General features: G+C 43.0%; 1 protein-coding gene and 1 non-coding gene across 2 annotated transcripts; both read left to right on the forward strand.

Annotated features, from left to right (window-relative positions):
- Nucleotides 1-9,126: 9,126 nt before the first annotated feature.
- LOC146286790 (signal recognition particle RNA) lies at nt 9,127-9,425 on the forward strand. The gene has a single exon (XR_014762301.1).
- A 2,859-nt stretch (nt 9,426-12,284) lies between these two features.
- On the forward strand, nt 12,285-17,554 carry batf (basic leucine zipper transcription factor, ATF-like). The gene is made up of 3 exons (XM_084700538.1): nt 12,285-12,350; nt 13,740-13,844; nt 16,461-17,554. The coding sequence occupies exons 1-3, from the start codon at nt 12,285-12,287 to the stop codon at nt 16,662-16,664; spliced, it is 375 nt and encodes a 124-aa protein (XP_084556664.1). The 3' UTR covers nt 16,665-17,554.
- Nucleotides 17,555-17,617: the final 63 nt, after the last annotated feature.

Raw genomic sequence — 17,617 nt, forward strand, 5'->3', positions numbered from 1 at the left:
AATTACCTGATTATCAGCAGGAACTAATGAGAAGCTATTAAAGGGGGGCTTTCATTAGGGTGAATGCAGAGATCAATGTAACCATGATAGCTATGCTAATGGCTCTTCCACTGAACAACACTTCATAGCATGAGACTCAGATTATTGAAGTCAGATCACGTCAACATGTCCCCCCTTTCTCCCTCCCTCCCTCCCTCCCTCCCTCCCTCCCTCCCTCCCTCCCTCCCTCCCTCCCTCCCTCCCTCCCTCCCTCCCTCCCTCCCTCCCTCCCTCCCTCCCTCCCTCCCTCCCTCCCTCCCTCTCTCCCTCCCTCCCTCCCTCCCTCCGTCCGTCTCTCTCTCTCTCTCTCTCTCTCTCTCTCTCTCTCTCTCTCTCTCTCTCTCTCTCTCTCTCTCTCACACACACACACACACACACACACACACGCACACAAAGACTCACACATTTATCTTCTATATAGAACATCATTGTTCCTTCAACTTTATCAGGCTTTGGCTTAGTTATTTAGCAGAGGAAGTGCATTGTTTCTCATATTTGTCAAGGAAAAACACGTCAAAAACACCCTAAAAACTGTATTATGGATAGATGATCAACAAATGTGGGAAATGTTTTGTCTGACCCATTTGGTCGAGATGGAACGTTGCAACGTCCCTTCGCACCAAAAAATGGAGGCCTTGATTGAATATTAAAACTGAAACATTTGTTCTGAGATTTGCTTCAATAAATGTTGTTCCTCTCTATAGGTTTAGGAAAAAAAGAATATGGTGTTTATTACGTAACACAATGGCAGCCTGTGAGTGGAACATCTGAACCCATACATTATTCATCTCACTATAAAAATTGTTATAATCATAGTAACTAAATATGTTTCTCAGTGTCATGTAGCTCAAGAATATTCCGTGTGTGTTGGAATGACTTGGTTGTGTGCTAATAGAGTTTCTCCTTAGTGTATCCTGCATCCTGTCTTAAGGTATTCTGCATGAATATGTGACCAGTTTGTTCCTTTGATACCACTTTTGCCTGATACGTGTCAGGGGCATGTCAGCATTAGACTGGACCTCTTGTTGTGACCGGTTATCTGCTGACCTTTAACATCATGGCACAGTAGGTAACATAAAAGGATGTGTGTGCAATGAGAACGACTGCAGTGGCTTCTTATCGGGGGAAACCTGCACCCTTTCCTCACACACTCTCTCTCTCTCTCTCTCTCTCACTCTCTCTCTCTCTCTCTCTCTCTCTCTCTCTCTCTCTCTCTCTCTCTCTCTCTCTCTCTCTCTCTCTCTCTCACACACACACTCAAACACACAATTATTTGCCATGTACACATGCATGTTGGGGAAATGATCCATCAGAGACTCAAACTGAGTCTCACGTGATCTATTTACATGAAAGATGAATGACATGTTAAATGGAGTAAGGTGATAAGTTGCTTGGTTTAACCCAGGGACGCACATTTGTAGCTTGATACAACCTCCGGCAACAAGGGGACTTGGAGAAGGTCCACAAAGTCCCACTATGTTGATCATCAGAATGCTCTATTGACGTAACAGTAGATGCTTTGAGCTTCGTTCAAGAACGACATCAGTGGTGGATACCTGCTGGACACTGCAAAGTTATGATAATTAGGTACTGATTTAGAGAGCTAACAGGGGGTTATCAACAATTGCAGTCCTCAAGGTCTTGAAAACGACACAGAATTGTGTTCTTTGTGTAACCGTAAAAGTCTTGTTAACACTAACCCACCACCTTCCGTCCTGGCAGAGCGATCGGTGCGTTGCACACGTGATCCAAAGCGAGTTTGCTAGGCATGGTTTTCTCATGCTGCTCACACAATGGCAAGTATGGGAGCTGCCTGGTGGCATTGCTTAATTAGGCGAAGAGTTGATTCATTTGCACTAATTGACAGCTAATTAAAGGGCTGAGGGCACATCAAATTGACGTTGGTCTGAGCTTCGAAGCCTTGACAGTAGGGGGTGGGGATGTTGTCGGGGTCGTAGAAGGGTGTGTGTGTATGTATTTTGGAAGTCTGTAGGGTTACCACCTGCCTTTGAAGAGTACCTCAAATATATGTAACAAGTCTGGTGGAAGACAAAACAAATCTGCCTTAGTGGCAATGGTGTGTGTGTCACGTGTGTGTGACTGCAAGAAATGTGCACACTTGTTGATATGGTCCACTTGTAGTGAAATGCAACCTGTAGAGCTGAACAACTTGCTATGCCAGTACTTGAGCTGCACACAATTGAATTGAGTCTGACTGCAACAAATAACAAAAACAACAATGATAATATTAATGTGTTCATGTAGGAGATGTTTTTTTTCCAAATTGATGCTCAAGTGGAGATTTGAACCTGCAACCTCAAGATCTGCAGGCAAATGTCTGATAAGAAGAAGGCTGGACCGTACACTATGAAATTAATCTCAAACCATCAACATGATTCTTTTTGTCCGCCTTTTTTAGCTACAGTATCAGTCAGTCAGGGCTGCTAGTGTTTTACTGTGGTCGGACGAGGAACATGGACGTTTTTCAGCTCAATATGTCTCGGAAACACTTCGGATAGGGACGCTATCACAGGATGTTTTCCTGAGACATCTGGAGTTGGGGGCTGAAAACAAAAAAAAGGTCTCGAACCAGTCAGCGCACATTTCTCCCTTTCTGCACGCAGAGGGCCCAGGTCACGGCAGGAGACCAGGAACGGGTCGTCTTAGCGTCTGCTGGCTCTGTCCATGTGAATCGAAAAAGACAATTAGGGGCTTATTAGGGCTCCGGGGAGCAGCGTACCTCACGGGTCGGCCGCTTGCCTAGCCAGCCCCCGGATTCAGTCACGGCCACAGCCGAGGAACAGTCAGGGGCATTGTCTCACCTAATTATGCTGAAACTAGGGGCCCCCTTTTTGTGTTGCCATCGCCATGCCTGTCCGATTCCCTTCCCCGGCCGAAGCGCAAGCCCCTGTCCACTCTGGAAGTGTGCTAATTAGACAAGAAATGGGCCCGAGTAATTATGTCAGCTCTCGTTACCAGCTATAACAATGAGGAATATGTTTTTTTTCTCTCTCAAATGTTTTGTGAGGGGTTCTAGGGGGGCCCTCCTGTGCTGCTTTTTCCACTTTCTCATTATGCACCAAACACATCTGCACATGCAATGGCGGAATGCAGCGAAGGCGGCGGGGTCCCACCAAACTTCCAGACCAATCGAGAGACGCTCACACACACACACAGAGAGAGAGAGACAGAGACAGAGAGACAGAGAGAGAGGGGAGTCTATGGAACGACACTAGCATGAAGTTATTGCCCTAATTAATGCTTTGTGCTTTCAGCACAAACTGTTGAATCACTACTGCCGCATTGTCAGACTATAGGCCTTTGTTTTTCCCCCCTGTAAGATGTTTTGATCAACAGTTGTTTCGTGACCCGTCTCCTTCGTTAGTTCAGCGTTGGGAAATAGCAATTAGCTAGATTAGAGAAGGTTTTTTTGTGACTGAATAGGACATAACCTCAAACAAACAAAAGACAGCCAGGACTGAGATGTGGCAGTTGAAAATTGTTTTTTTGGAACATCCTGTAAACAAATTGTATTTTGTGTGTTTTTGTTCCGGATGTCTTTTCCCAAACATTGTTTGTAGAAAGCTATCAGGACTCAACAAATCTTAGCCTAGTGTCAAAATGTTGATGAACATCTCTTTACCATTTTTTGAATATTCGTTTCTAGAGCATTTATGATCTGTAATATTTAATTTGCATGTTTATGACTAGTTTTACCAATATTGTTCACAGTTCTGCGTACTCAACAACGATCTTGGTAGTCGTTTTGTACTCGTCATCACAATAGCTTTCAAATGAACGTGTACTGAGAGGCTGGAGCTTAGTCTACATTCCCCTGTTGCCCACATGCACACAGTTGCATCAGCATACAAACTTAGACACACGTACACACACACATACACACACACACACACACACACACACACACACACACATGCACACACGTACACACACGCTCAAGCGGAAATACAAACAAGCGTTTCGATTATGCCTACGTTTCTAATCTTCTAAACTCCAAAAACATTGCATCTCTTTGTCTCTTCACTATGTCTTACTGTGGAATTTCCAACTTTATTTATCCAATGTCCTTTTTTGATCTGGCGAGGTCTTTAAACAGACACAGGCTGACAAGTGAAGCTGCTTTAGATATTTAAACCTATATTCCAACTGTAATTTTCCAGCTCATCATTTTCTAAACCTGATTTGATTAATCAGACAGTTGAGAATAGACAGGGTCAGAGGGGGTTATGAGTTTAATATGTATTTATTCAACGAAAAATAAAAAATCAACTTCTGACAGTCACTAACCCCTCCCTGTGCCATTTTCATCTCTAAAATCTCCATGTTCAGATGGAGATCTTCATTTCGACATTGGGTTTAAACTGTGGGCTTGACATCTAACCCTTAATTTAGTTTATGATCCTCTAGGATTAATAACCTGTGCCTCCTTTCATCCCCCGCCCCAGAACCTCCCACCTCCAATCCTGGTGTCAGGGAAGATTGTTTTCCAGAGCAATATCCCATAATTAATTTACAGGAAGAGACGGTAATTGATACAAACATCTGCTGATTTTTGACTTTCAAAGTAACATTCTGTAACATCCCTGCCAGACAAATACAGCATGATAATAGCTGAATTTCAGTCAAGTGAAGTTGTCTTATAGCCTTAATCTAGTCTTAATCTATTTCATCTAATCTATCTTAATCTTAAATTTACAATCCATTGTTTTGTGTGTTATGAATTTTTTAATAACATTGCATTTGTAATAGCCCCATTCAGTCTGCAAGTCACTTTTCCTCAAAATGGCCAGTTTAAAAATGATTTAAAGGACGTATAGGTCCACATGTTTCCCAAGGTCTTCACCTTGAGATGTCCATCAGATGGTTAAACATGATGCTAATCGAGACTGGGATTGATTCATTTGTTGCCATCCTGCTGTCTTGTCTCCTGGAGTGACGTCAAGGATCCAAAAGCATTTTCTTTCCTGTTACAAAAGAGTTTTAACTGGGAGTTTTCCTTACCAGTATACTCACACATTTGTGTGATCACATGCTTCTTCATAACTGGAGGTGTAGTATATTGGTGAAGGTGGTAGATTAGGGAGGATATTTGATGGACCTATTATAGCTTTGTGATATCCTATGCCATCCCTTCTTAGTTGTGTGAATATCAGTGTTGAGTGAACACACACACACACGCTCACAGCTATATATTGATTAATAGAGGTCAGAGATTTGTTTAGTTGATTAGATAGGTCAATTGGGCTACTAAAAACAGCACTTGTTCAATCAGTACCTTAATTGTACCAAGTGACGATGCATGCATCCCCTCTCCTTTCTAACTAAGTTCATAAATCTTTAACACTTCAAAATGTATTTAAAGATTATTTTGAGATCATGGTGGTTTGTGTGAACCAAACACATAGAAACTCATGGAAGGTTCCTCTAGTTATCTTGTACCTAGTAAATAAATGTTAACTAGATGTGAACAAGATTTAGAGGTGGTTTACTTTGTCAATTTTTCTGTCTAGGATACAGCGTGAACCCTCTACCCAGAGTCAGACAATTAGACAAAGCAGAACGTACTGTAAAAACATTACCTCCCTTCTTTGAACATCGCCACAGCACCATTACAGAGTGTAATTGTTATTTAATGGATTAAACATTTATCCTCCTGTCTTAAATCCCTGGAGAGAGAAGATGACAGCATCCGACTTATTTCCCCCCAGTGCCTTCCCACCAGTAAACATGGAAAAGAAAACAACCCCTACACCACACACACCCACACACACACCCACACACACACACCTCGTTGACTCTCACTTGACGCTTGTGTTTGTGCTCAAAATTCAATTACCTACTTATTGATACCTTACTGGGGTGCTAAAGATGCGGACATGAGGGGCTGATTTCCCAGGAGGCAGCAGACTCCCCCCGCACATCTCCAGCTGAATCTATCTCATCTCTCTGCTCAAAGCCCCATGGCGCGCAGGCGTCATGCAAGGGTTGGCCACACATAAACACATGCATACTAGGGTACTTTGTAAGATGTGCTGTCACCCCCCCAAAAAAGAGGAAATGTCAAAGATGAAAACGTTATGTTGGACAGACCTTTTTTTTCGTGGAGATTCGTGTATTTATTCATGTGCACAGCAACACTTGGTCCACACCATTGGTTCATACATATGCCGTAGTACAAGCACTAAACCTCCGGTGTATCAAGGTACCAAGCAGTTAAAAATACTACACTGTTCCTTCACTTCTTGGCCCGGTCATGTCATGGAATTTTGACAAGAGTGCTCAAGACAGGCCTATCGACCACTGTCAGCGTGTTGGAGATCGGTGTGGGGGTGGGAGGAATCACCGCGAGGATGCCGAGGACAGCCAGGCTTCATTGACACCACAGCCTCTGCCCTCGGATGACGAATCGACATCAAGCACCTCGTTGTGAGACGCTGTCAAAAAACACCATCCTGGAGCTGGTCTCCAGGAGGTCAGTATCGATCTGTTGGAAAAGGCTTTGCGGTACAACTTCAGTAAACGGTTACTCACTGTGAACTCTGTGATGACCCCCCCCACCCCCCCTGATATTACATGCGAAAGAATTGCTTATTTAGTAAAACAGCTGTAAATGTAATAGACATAAGGCAGGGGTCTCAAGACCACAAAATAGGTTTTGGGCTGGAATACCTTTTATATATTTTGTATACGATCCTGTTTGTATATTGTGGCTGACATTTCTACCCAGATATCAATATACCTCTACTCTACTCTATAATTTCCATTTGTGTTCCATTATCCACACTCCTGTATTCATAAGTGAGAGTACAGAAATCCTTCTGACAGGATGCCTGTGTCTCTAAATCTATGAGGAGGGGTGAACACGACAGTGAACAACAAACTGAATCTTAGAGTTATACCTCCCAGCCTTGCCCCGACGTTACTCATCTACCAATGACGAAGAAGAGTTGGTGCATGGATTAGGTTAGTGACACAGTGTAGCCCCACTGAGCATGAGATCACAGGGAATTCCAACATGGATGCCAAAGAGGTTGAGAACGCAGAACATGTCGCTAGGCCCCCACAGGTTACCCACGTGTCCCAGCTGCGGCGGCCACGCCCCCTCCCCCCCCAGCCCCCAACTGGTGGGCCCCAGAGGAGCACTTGCCTTGGCTTATTTGCCTCTAATTACAGCACTCATCTCTCTCTGTGCTCCCAGGGGGATGCCGGTCCGATGATAACAACCTGTACTGTAGCGTGGGGCTGTGCATCACCGGCCAGGCAGCAGCTGGGCCTGCCAAACCCTGCCACACGCCAATCCCCCATAGGGACCCAGGTACACACACACACACACCCTCATACACACACCCCCTACACACGCACCCTCTGCTGGGATTGATTTTTGACAAGAGGTGTTGATTTGACACCTTCTGTTTCTTGGTTTGGGTCATTCCTACAAGAGATGTGATAATACTGATACTGAGGTTTGATCTCAGGGCCGTAGAAGTATAGATGGACCAAACAAAGTCTAATGATCAAATGAGTTTCATTTGGAATCCAACAAACCTCAAGGTTGGTCTGATATGATATATTTTTTTTTATCCATATCGGTGCCATGGGTGTACTTTGACAAACTGATTTGTTAAATATTGATTATACTGCTCTTGATAAATCCGATAACATAAATGGAAAAAAGAAAATGCAGCATTGTCAATGTCACAATCTCCAAACGGTCCCCTAGATCCCATGCATAATTCTCATTTACACTTATGTCAAAGTTCAAAAGAAATGGGCGTCTGAAAGTAGCCGTGTCCTTTGACCTGACAGGGTCACGAGAGTGCAGCAGTCCCTCTAGATGACTTTGGGATGACAAGCTCCTCGGTGTGATTGCACTGTTCATTAGCAGGCCACCAAGCTTAATGGCGACAGTCTTCACGGCTGTAAATCTTCGATCCCCACCCAGATTTGCTGCCCTGTCTCATCAAAGGGTTATAAAGAATGCAGTCAGCGTAATGAAAAAGCAGACAGGGAAAAAAAGATTGATGTGCTTTCCCCTCTCAGGACAGCCAGTGAGGGAAGAAAAATGAAAAAGCACGCCTATTAAAGATACACCCATAAACCGACACACTGCGAGGGCCGGGTGACACAGTAATAGTCTCTCATGCCGCCAAACTGTCACTGTCATTCTCGAGTCTGGAAATAACCCATGAGCAGTTACTCGTGCTTTGTCTATTTTGCCAGCACAATATGACCATAGACTAAATTTTTTCGATTTTAGGTCATTGTTGCTGCACTCACTTGGTCTTGTCTCAACAGGAAACCTCATTTTGTCCTATCCCGTTTACTAAATGTCAGATTGGTGTTCTGGTCGGATATGAAGAGATAAGGGAGGAGAAGTGTTGCTCATTGGTTCCGTTCATTGGAGCCCTTTTGCTGTGGTTCCGGGTCAAGTCATTTGGGTCAGACTAACAAAGGCCTCTCTCAGTGGGCATAGTATGGTGCCAGAGACCTCCACATGGCCCTGAAACCCCTTCACCAGGACCCAGACCTCAACCCAGTCTCCTGACCAGACTATCACAGCAACCATCACCAGGTGTGCCAAGAACTCCCTCATCTTCACCTTCAGGCTGCAATGTCCTCTAGAAAGAGAGAGAGAGATCCACCCTGTGGTTGGAAGAAGGAATCACTCTCAAGAATATTCTATTTAACGAGTATTATTACATTATATTAACATTGCACCACACTGATAAACTGTATGATCATTAAATGAGACATTAGGAACTTAAAAGTTACTTACTTCAGTTTTTGTGTGTTAACGTCTCAGTACAGTAAAACAACAGAACATCCCTAATGTGTGTGTTTTACATTGAATCGTTGTTGCACAGACAAGATCAAATGTTCAAAACAAACCTGTTGAAACAGATTCGACGAACTAATTAGTTTAAAAAGGACATTCGTTAGGCTACCGTGAGATGGGCATTTGCGGATCTAGTGTTTTGTCGCGGTTATACCACTAGAGGCCTCTGCAGACACCAGATGACGTAACCATTAGAAGGTTTTTCATAACTAAAAACCCTCTCTGTTCTCGCCGGGTGCAGTGGCATGCGCCTGTAATCCAAGCTACTGGGAGGCTGAGGTTGGCGGATCGTTTGAGCTCAGGAGTTCTGAGCTGCAGTGGACTATGCCGATCGGGTGTCCGCACTAAGTTCGGTATCGATATGGTGCTCCTGGGGGAGCCCAGGACCACCAGGTCGTCTAAGGAGGGGTGCACCGGCCCAGGTCGGAAACGGAGCAGGCCAAAGCCCCCGTGCCGATCAGTAGTGGGATCGCGCCTGTGAATAGACGCTGTAGTGCAGCCTGAGTAATATAGCGAGACCCCATCTCTATTGCTTAGGGCTTTTGATACGTTTTATTTTTGTCCTGATAAATACATATGAACTCTTCCACATCAACTCCTTCTCCGCATGAAGAACGTATAGCCCTAGTCCCTGGATTTTAATCACGAGAATTACTGTTTAATTATCGTCTGGCCAATTATGACTTACATTATATATCATAGGCTATATTGGCCTATAACCACCGCAATCAAACTTCTGAAAAACGAATTGCGTGCTCTTTGGCTGTTATTTCTCACATAGAGGAGAGGCATAGTATTTTGAGCTCCATACCTTATTTGGCATCCTATATTGCCTCCTTCTGGAGTAAAGTGGTACTTACACTTGTTGTAAAATGCAACTTAAAAGTGTGGCCACCAGGTGTCGCAAATCGATCGTCAACAACTGCAACGCTTAGAACCATTTAAATTGTATAGGCTATTAATAAGGAACTTTTTCAGTGTTAAATGATCCAATGTTAACAATAACACGTTATTAGTGTTTGTATTGCCAAACAGTGATATTTAGGATTGTCTAATGTTCACAAAAGGTCAATTATCCTTGATATGGGCCAATGGGTCTACCCTTTTTTGGATAAAGGTTTGAAATAAAATTATAGGCTACAGTTGTTTATTTATTTAGATAGGATAGATTAACAGATTAAGATACATCGTTTTCGTCCGGCTGATGTCATTAGCTATATTCAGTGTGTCAGTTCACAATACCTCATACTCTTTGAGAAGCATTAATGACTACAGGCATAGGTAAATTAGGCTATTTTAGCAAAAACGGCGTACAAAAAGTACCATCAGCTGCACTGCATGAAAATGATATAATTTTATTTTCTTTTAATTATATGAAGTAAAAGAAAATTAAATCATTTTCATTCAATGCAGCTGATGGTCACATGGCTAAATGAATAAAATGTAAACATGTAGTATGTCGCTCTCACTGCATACAGTCCTCGTCCTTTGACCTTACAGAAAACAGCCTTTACCGTTTCTCTGGAATAAAAAGACAACAGATAATTCTATTGTGAAAGGGGCTTTCGTCCTACCTGCTGTGTCGGGCAAAGTTAAAGTGGGCCACGCTAGGTAAACCCACAAGTGCATGTTTATCTGCAATACGTCTGGAGTCACTTTGACCCGAATTAGGTTGATCAGCTTTTCTTTTTCTTTTCTTTCTTTTTTTTCGTTTTTGTTTTGCTGTTTTGGAGGCAGAAGTGCCAAGTACTAGAAAAAAAGCTGCCCTTGTCCAACGCGTTCCAAGCTCTTCAAAATTCCTGCGATGGCAGAACATGTTTTTGTGTGGGAGGACTGTTCTGCCAAGCAAATCTGTTTTGCTCCCATTTTTTTTCAGGCACTCAAGGAAATTTTGATTGCCTGCCATCGAATGCAAAATAGTGAAATTTAAAAGACAGACAACAACAGGACATGAATGTATGCTAACATACCTTACAAATACACTGTGTACGTTAAACTATTTTGTGCATTGTTAAAACAGGAATGCAATCTTCAGAAGGTGACAAAAACTCAAAAGTGTCTCTCTTCTCATTCATCGACCATATCCTACAAATCCACTCTTTATTTAGACCAAACAATCAACGACTTCGAACGTCACTCATTCAATCAACTGCCAGATGTGTCAGTCTGCCTAAAAATGCCCAGGCATTCACATTGTAAACTTCCACTTTTCTATCATACAGTCATGTTCAGTAAATCGCAATAGGAATTTCTCAGGGGTGTTGCCCCTCTTCTCTCCCCCAAACTAGAATAGTTAATTTAGTCTCACCTTCTTCAACATCTCAGCTGCAGGTGGTGATTCTTTAACCAGAGGGCTGTGGAAAGCACCCATTGTGTAACCATGTGCAAATATGCAGGAGTCATTTGCTCTTCTGGAGTTTCTTGGCAGGGCTTAGGCCCACCTAAACACTGCAGATGGTTTTTAACTGGGGGGCCCGGGGGTTGGGGGGGGGGGGTGGGAAGGAAGGGGGGGGGGGGGGGGGTCGGAAGGGGGGGGGGGGGGGGGTTGGGCGTGATCAGCATGCAATGTCGCAGGGTACCAGACTGGTGTTCCACGGATTCCACGGAATTTTGCATGGACTGAGAAGAAAAACGCCTTCTCCATGTTCAAGCCGTCAGCATGGATCGAGTGTGTTCACCAGCCAGTGATATCATCGTATGCTGTTTACAACACATGGCCATATTTACCATATTATGACTCAATGGATAAATTAGCAGCATTCCCACAGTTACTTACATTAAATGTCTTCATTGTTGACATTTTCACTCCTAATTCATGAAGCTGTGTGTAAAATTGGTGCCTGTAATATTTTGCCTTGCCAATTCATCTACTGAGAATTACTGTTAGAACGTCCTTGCACAATTTCAGAAATTGGCTTTTTCTGGGGTTAATTTCACACTTAATTCTCTCGTACTGTATGTTTGAATGCAAAGTTTCCATCAGACATGTGACTTCCAATTTGGTGTCACTTACCCCCTGTCTTTACCAGAAACCACATCACACACTGCTAATTAGGAAGGCGGGCTCAGTCTCACACTGTGTGCGTGCAATTTGAATGTGTGTTGGTGTGTGTGTGTGTGTGTGTGAGTAAGAGAGAGGGAGGTAAAAGAGGAGAGCAGAAGTGTGTGAGCGAGAGAAAGAGAGAGCCAGCAGAGGCGAAAGAGAGGGACAGAGGAGAGAGAGGGAAGAAAGGAGTCATTACTCATTAAGCCATTTGCCAAGTTCTGCTCAGCACTCGCTCTGTTTCACACGCGCACAAACACACACACGCGCACACACTCAGAGACACACAAAAACAGAAAGCAGAAGTGGAGAGCGCGCAAGGGGTTTCAGCTGTCGTGGTTGGCTATGGCACAGGGCTCTGACAGCAATGACACAAGTTACACTAAGTCTCCATCGCCCGGCAGCAAGCAGGTAAGAGATCTCTTTCACTCATCCTACACTTATGACTCAATTTATTTAGTTATGTGTTGTATATTGGGAGTTCATATAGTATATTTACATCATGACCAACTGCTCTAGATGGCTTAATCTGCAAGCGGATGTCAGTGTGTCAAAACAGTTTGCAATGCCATGTGGGTATAATGCCATTAGGTATTATACGTTGAGTCTGATATTTTCTATACACATCACCTTTATAACATATGGTGTATGTTTATGTGCTAAACAATGCGTTTGAAGTGTTGTCCATCACACCCTTTGAGGAGTCAGGAATTGTATCAATACAGCTTAAAGATCTATGGAGATTAGAACATATTTTACATATGTTACAGGAAAAGGCATGACATATTGTTTATCATGGTTTTGGAAGTAAAACAATTGTAAAGACGGTCAGCTATTTTAGTCAGTGGTATATTTTGTCATGGGTCGTTGTGGATTGTACTTGGTTGGTCTACAATACAACTTGTGAAAATGGGCTTTCTAATGCACAGTAGTGTGCCATGCAATATGGAACTGTGGCCATTTCAAACACAAATCATCTGAGTCGAAATGTTTGACTTTAATGCTTTAGTATGGTTCTGGGACAAACTGTCAGCAGAGTCTGCAGAATGGTTGAGTCACATGGAGTGATCTTTTAGCCCCTTACATACATATTGTTCAGGGTTGTGCATGTGAGCCCTGCTAGGGCCAGCTTAATCACTCCTCTTCTTTTACCATTCTGGTGTATTTTGAGATGCCATTGCATTCTGTATAAAGATTTAGTTCAGTAATGCACAGTGCTGTGAGTCAGCATGGCATCAGCACTTAGTTATTCTGATACTCCAATAACTGTCGCTTCCAGGACATGAAACCTTGTGTTCTCAATCCATTTACTGATCATTCAGACACACCCTGACCCAACCCCAGCCCTTCCCCTCAGATGACATTTCGAGCCTGTTCAGCTCATTCAGTTTCTGCTTTGTGAAAAGCCGCAGGATCAAACCACCTACCAAACAACTCGACTTTGACATCCACACCGTACCTTTTCATCAATGAATGCTTGCTTCCTCAGACCTGAATACAGCCAGCCATCCTCGAAACCCCAATAGTCTAATCCACAAATCCTTCTCAATATAGACCTCAGATGTTATGACTGAGCAAAATATAGCTGGCTTACATAGAGACAGCCAGGTCTGAAATAACTTAAGGCACCTTCCAACCCTCTACTCAATCCACTGGGTCTGTAATAAGATGTCATCGAAGGCAGTTTCGTTCCACACCAGATACAAAGTTTGCTGATGCGGAGATGTTTTCTGTTTAAGTAATAGGGGCCATCAAACTGCATCTTGGATTTGTCATAAATCTTGTCCCTCTCTCTCCTAGGGCTCTTCGGATGACGTGAAGAGAGTGATGAGGAGAGAAAAGAACCGGATTGCTGCTCAAAAGAGCAGGATGAGGCAGACTCAGAAAGCTGACAGTCTACACCTGGTAAGTACACTTCCCAACATTGGACTGCACTAAATCTGCACCAAGTGAATACCTCAGAACAGTGGTTCTTCAGCCATGGTCCTCAGGGACCCCCTACTCTGCATGTTTAGATGTTCCCCTCAGCACACCCAATTCAAATGAATGAGTTGTTATCAGGCCCATGAATGACCCATTCATTTGAATCAGGTGTGTTGGAGCAGGGAAACCTTTAGAACATGCAGGGCAGGGGGTCCCTAAAGACCAGGGCTGAAGACCACTGCCTCAGAATTTACACTTTCAGGGTGTTTCATTGGTTTCAAGGTAGAGGTGAAGATAGGTGATGCGCACCAACATTATTTGGCAGCATTTGCAGTTGCTTAACCCAATTTGGGATTCAATAACAGTTGTCAAACACTGTATTCCTTCAAATACCCTTATATTCACAAGGTATTGCACTCAAGAATAATTCTCTTTATTAGTAATTAGTAGCCATAATGCATTTGGAGATATATAGGTAGTTCACATTTAATGCCAACTAGTTCTTTTGTGTGTCCGAAAGGTGTCACATTCCAACCACTTTGAAGTATCATATTGTTTCAAATATTTGACCCATGTGGCAGATTTGGCAGGACAAATCATAAGCGGCTTTACCCCTTGAAAATCCCACCAGTCTTTTACAGCCTGGTCTCAATCACATGCCAAGATTACATATTTAGGTCTACTGATTTGTCTAAGGGAACTTTCCCAACCTTTACCCACCACCTAGCCTAAAATATCATGTTCTTACAGGCACCTAGGCTTTGAGAAACTGAGTCTGGGCTTGGGTTTGTATTATATTTACAAGGTGCTGGTTGACCATGTGGCGATGTGTCATGGCTTCTGTTGAGCTGCACACTTGGACGCTCTGCTGTGTGTGTTTGCAGAAGCCCATGGGCATTAATTATCGAGCGTGGGCGTTATTCCCTTTAGAGCAGAAATCAGCACTAGTGGTTATCGCACTGAATCTAAATATCTGAATTGTGTTGGTATCTGGGGGGTGTTTTTACTGGTTTTCTCTCATTACGGTAATCTTCTGTGGTGTTGGTCCACGTGATGGAGGGAGGGTCACAACAGAAGTACACGCTCATTCCAACTGCTTTTGGGGGTTAGTGACTAGACACAATGACAGGTTTTTAGTCACCAACTTTCACTATATTCCTTGTTGAGAGCAGCTATTTTCACTTGTAGCTTCCACAAATACACTGCAAACTGATTGTACGCGGTCAGGAGAGAGGCTAAACTGCTCAATTTGAAAACTTGTGGAGGATGGTCCGAGTATCTGAATGTTCCAGTTAATGCTTACACAATAATGTTCTTTCATTTCTACAAAGGGCCATTCCTGTCACACAAGGGCTGTCACACCTCGAGTGTGGAGGTAGCATGCCTTTGTTCACACGCTCTTCTAGAGCAGCCAATTCTTTTGAACTCCCTTGTGGGACCAGATTTCACTGTCATGTACCTTGGAAAAAACCCTATGGTGTGGGTGACAGCAGATTAAATCCATGTGAAAGGTTCCTATTGCACTGTTTTGTGAGGGTTGTCCATTGATTAAAGATTCAGAAGACATGCAGAGTGAGAGAGAGCGAGAGAGAGAGAGAGAGAGAGAGAGAGAGAGAGAGAGAGAGAGAGAGAGAGAGAGAGAGAGAGAGAGAGAGAGAGAGAGAGAGAGAAAAAGAATGAGCGAGAGGGACGGGGGACCACTCTAGCACTCAGCGTATTTTTGTGGTTTTGGTTTCATCGCGTAGCAGAATAAACAGGAAGCTGAATTTTCCCTCAGTGACACGTTTCCTGTTTCCTGAGTTGTAGTTGAAAGTTTTTTTTGTCTTCTCTCTCTCTTTCTGTCTCTCTCTCTCTGCAGGGTAAATGAGATTTAGTTGTAAGTCGTGGGCAGGGGAGATAGGCCATCATTTCTGGTAAGGGACGGATGGCAGTGGGCTGTGTTGGGCTTAGTGACGCGAGCAAAGGGATTTGCCCAGGGTTATCTCTGACAGTAAGGCCCCTCATCTGAGTTCTGTGTTATCTTCCCTGACTCTATGATGACCTTTAGAAGACCCAAGCGGAACTTTTTCTACCTTGTTATTCACACAGATCGGATAGAACAAGGCCATCACCCACAACTAGTAGCATCTTACACGCAATCATATGGCAACTGTGATGGAACTCAGGCTTTGCACGGATGTGACACATTTGCGTACATATTGGGACCAAAGACAAACAATTTAGCCCTTATAGAACACAGGACCTTCTCTGAACCAATCATTGTAGTACTTTAAGGTTGGTGTTTAGTTTAGATTGACTAGGAGACAAAGTTGTGTCTGATGGTCGTAGGAAAACAAACAAATGAAAATAAAATGAGGCCAACCAATCACAAGTTCCTCTTATTTCAAAAACACCACACAGGTCCAATCCAGCAAGATGTTCCCCTTTCTTTAGAAACAGAAGAATGAGAATAAATATGACACATACTGTAATTACTTGCTTCTTTACCATTTGTGTATCTGTTTGTTGTGTATTTTAACATATTGACAAGCGACAGTCAATAAAAGGGATGCTACCGCACATCTGTCGTTAACTTAGCTGTATGTGTGATTGTTTCAGGAGAGCGAAAATCTGGAGAAGGAGAATGCAGCCTTAAGGAAGGAGGTGAAGAGACTGACAGAGGAGGCCAAGTATCTGACCTCTGTGCTTAATAACCACGAGCCCCTGTGTACGGGACTGGCTACCCAAACCTCCGACCTACTTTATCCACCCCATGGCAGCTTTCACCATCAGCATATCGCAGTGCCGCACTACCAACACTGACCTTTAAGTGGTGCTATGAAGCCATGCAAAAGCTGAGATCCCCAGGTGAAAGTAATGTATGTTACTTGACAGAACGAGTGGATGCTAAATTGCCTCTAAATGCTCAATCTCTGATCAGTGATTTCATGTTATCCTTACCTTGGAGGAGATTTGGGGGAGATTAAACTGATCTTGGAGATACATCTAGGGACAAGGTATCCACAAGACACTGAATAAATGAAGCAGTCAGCATCTTGTTTATTTGTTTCTTTAGAAGTAAAAGGTGACATAATTGATAGACAGACTATATTTATTGGCACACTTGATCATATTATGATTTTACTTATTTTTTTAAATATGGCACAAGATTTGTAAAATGATTTAACTTAATGCGTCGAATAATGTCTTGAAATACCAAGTAGTCCATGTTTACACGACCGAAAACCAACATGAGGTGTTGATTGTTTTTTGTTGTTGTGCTTTCTGAAAGATTGTGCGTTATCTTGTTTATTCCTTTCGTTGTGTCATGCAGATCGATCATTGTATTTGTGTAGTTGTACAGTAAAATTGAAAAGCTCAGGAAAAAGAAGGAAAAGCTCATGCACATAATATCTGATAAGGCTGATTGTTCCTGAATAACTAGAAATAAACTGGTAAAAGTTGAGAATGAAACAGCCCGCGAGACTAAAAAGTGCTGTGGCGTCCGCAATTGTGCTGCTTATTGGTCCACGTGTATGCTTCCTTGAAGTCATTTTTTGGCCATTATTCTGTATTTGCATTGTGTGTGATTGATCTGAAGAGTCTCTAGGCGGCGCTGTATACATGCAAGAAAATGTAAGGTACAATGTACATCTGTTTAATACTGTATGTGTTAGCTCTAAGAGCTCACCAATGCGAATGTGAACTATTACAATGACTTATTGAATGTTTGATTGTATTAGATAGTTTTGAATAGAAATAAAGTCAAAACATAA

Source organism: Hypomesus nipponensis, chromosome 6, assembly GCF_054491055.1.
Source record: "Hypomesus nipponensis isolate SF chromosome 6, ASM5449105v1, whole genome shotgun sequence".
Lineage (NCBI taxonomy): Eukaryota > Metazoa > Chordata > Actinopteri > Osmeriformes > Osmeridae > Hypomesus > Hypomesus nipponensis.

Bases quoted from the DNA above. Each gene is read 5' to 3' on its own strand.
- batf (XM_084700538.1), top strand. From the start codon at position 12,285: ATGGCACAGGGCTCTGACAGCAATGACACAAGTTACACTAAGTCTCCA. The intron at 12,351-13,739 runs GTAAGAGATCTC...TCTCTCTCCTAG, and splicing joins CATCGCCCGGCAGCAAGCAG to GGCTCTTCGGATGACGTGAA. The intron at 13,845-16,460 runs GTAAGTACACTT...TGATTGTTTCAG, and splicing joins AAGCTGACAGTCTACACCTG to GAGAGCGAAAATCTGGAGAA.